Raw genomic sequence first — 1,595 nt, 5'->3', positions numbered from 1 at the left:
GCTCGGGTTGCGGGCTCAATCCCGTGTGCAACGTGCAGGAGGCAGCCGATGGATGATTCTCTCTTATCATTGATGTTTCTATCTCTCTTTTCCTCTCTGAAATCAATAAAAATATATTTTTTAAAAAGAGCCACTGTTCCAGGTAGTGATGGAAGCAGGAAAGGAATGGTATTATTGAAGATATTTTCGTCAACTTAAGAAAATAAAACTCTCAGATAAAACATAAAACTTAATGAGTTTGAAATAGATGGCACATTCCTGCTTTTTTACTGTCTTAACATAATTCTTGCCTCTCTTTAGGCAATTCCCATAAATGTATATGGAAACAGGAAATCAAACAGCTACTTCAAAATTCATTCTCCTGGGCCTTTCAGAAGATGTGGACCTGCAGCCCCTCCTCTTTGGGTTGTTCCTTTACATGTACCTAGTCTGTGTTGTAGGAAACCTGCTCATCATCCTGGCTATCAGCTCTGACTCCCACCTGCACACGCCCATGTACTTCTTCCTCTCCAACTTGTCCTTCACTGACATCTGTTTCACGACCACCACTGTCCCGAAAATGTTGGTGAACATCCAGACACAGAGCAAAGACATCATGTATGAAGGCTGCCTCACCCAGATGTATTTCTTCATGCTTTTTGCTGGGCTAGATGATTTGCTACTCACAGTGATGGCCTATGACCGGTTTGTGGCCATCTGTCACCCCTTGCACTACACGGTCATCATGAACCCTCGCCTTTGTAGTATCCTGCTTCTGCTTTCTTGGTTAATCTGCCTAACCTATTCTTTGTTGCAAAGTCTGATGGTATTAAGGGTATCCTTTTGCAAAGAGACGGAAATCCCTCACTTTTTCTGTGAACTTGCTCAGATCCTCAAGCTTGCCTGCTCTGACACCCTTGCCAACAACATCCTACAATATTTTGTAACTAGCCTGCTGGGTGTTATTCCCCTGACTGGGATTCTTTTTTCTTATTCTAGAATTGTCTCCTCCATAATGGGCATTTCATCTATTAGGGGTAAGTATAAAGTCTTTTCCACCTGTGGGTCTCACCTCTCAGTTGTCTCCTTGTTTTATGGTGCCGGCCTTGGGGTCTATCTCACATCGGGAACAAACCAACCCTCCAGAAAGGGTTCAGTAGCCTCAGTGATGTACACGGTGGTCACCCCCATGCTGAACCCCTTCATCTACAGTCTGAGGAACAGGGACATAAAAGAGGCTCTGAGGAGACTTTTCAGCAGAGCATAATCTTGGTGAGATCATGCAAGTTAAGGACAACAGAGATCCAAAGTGCTGATAATTAGTATTCCTAAATATGTAGTCTGAAGACATAGAGAAGAAATATTACCATGACATACTAGCAGATATTCCTGACCGAAGATGAACTTGAAGTAGCACACCCAAAGGCTCACCATCTACCAAAGAAAAAGAATGGCCATTTGCAACAGCATGGATGGAACTGGAGAGCATTACGCTAAGTGAAATAAGCCAGTCAATGAAAGAAAAATACCACACGATCTCACTCATTTATGGATAATTAAGACCATTATAAACTGATGAGCAAAAATAGATATGGAGGCAGAGCAACATCAAAAAG

The 1,595-nt window shown here is 42.6% G+C and overlaps 1 protein-coding gene across 1 annotated transcript; it reads left to right on the top strand.

The window, feature by feature from the left end:
- Positions 1–313: 313 nt before the first annotated feature.
- On the top strand, positions 314–1,271 carry LOC102243975 (olfactory receptor 7D4). The gene has a single exon (XM_005858208.2). It carries the CDS (start codon positions 314–316, stop codon positions 1,244–1,246), a length of 933 nt encoding a protein of 310 aa, XP_005858270.2. The 3' UTR covers positions 1,247–1,271.
- Positions 1,272–1,595: the final 324 nt, after the last annotated feature.

This window comes from Myotis brandtii, unplaced genomic scaffold (genome assembly GCF_000412655.1).
Source record: "Myotis brandtii unplaced genomic scaffold, ASM41265v1 scaffold1161, whole genome shotgun sequence".
In the NCBI taxonomy this organism is placed as follows: domain Eukaryota; kingdom Metazoa; phylum Chordata; class Mammalia; order Chiroptera; family Vespertilionidae; genus Myotis; species Myotis brandtii.
The sequence above is the reverse complement of the archived record's forward strand: the minus strand, read 5'-3'. Positions and strand labels throughout refer to the sequence as shown.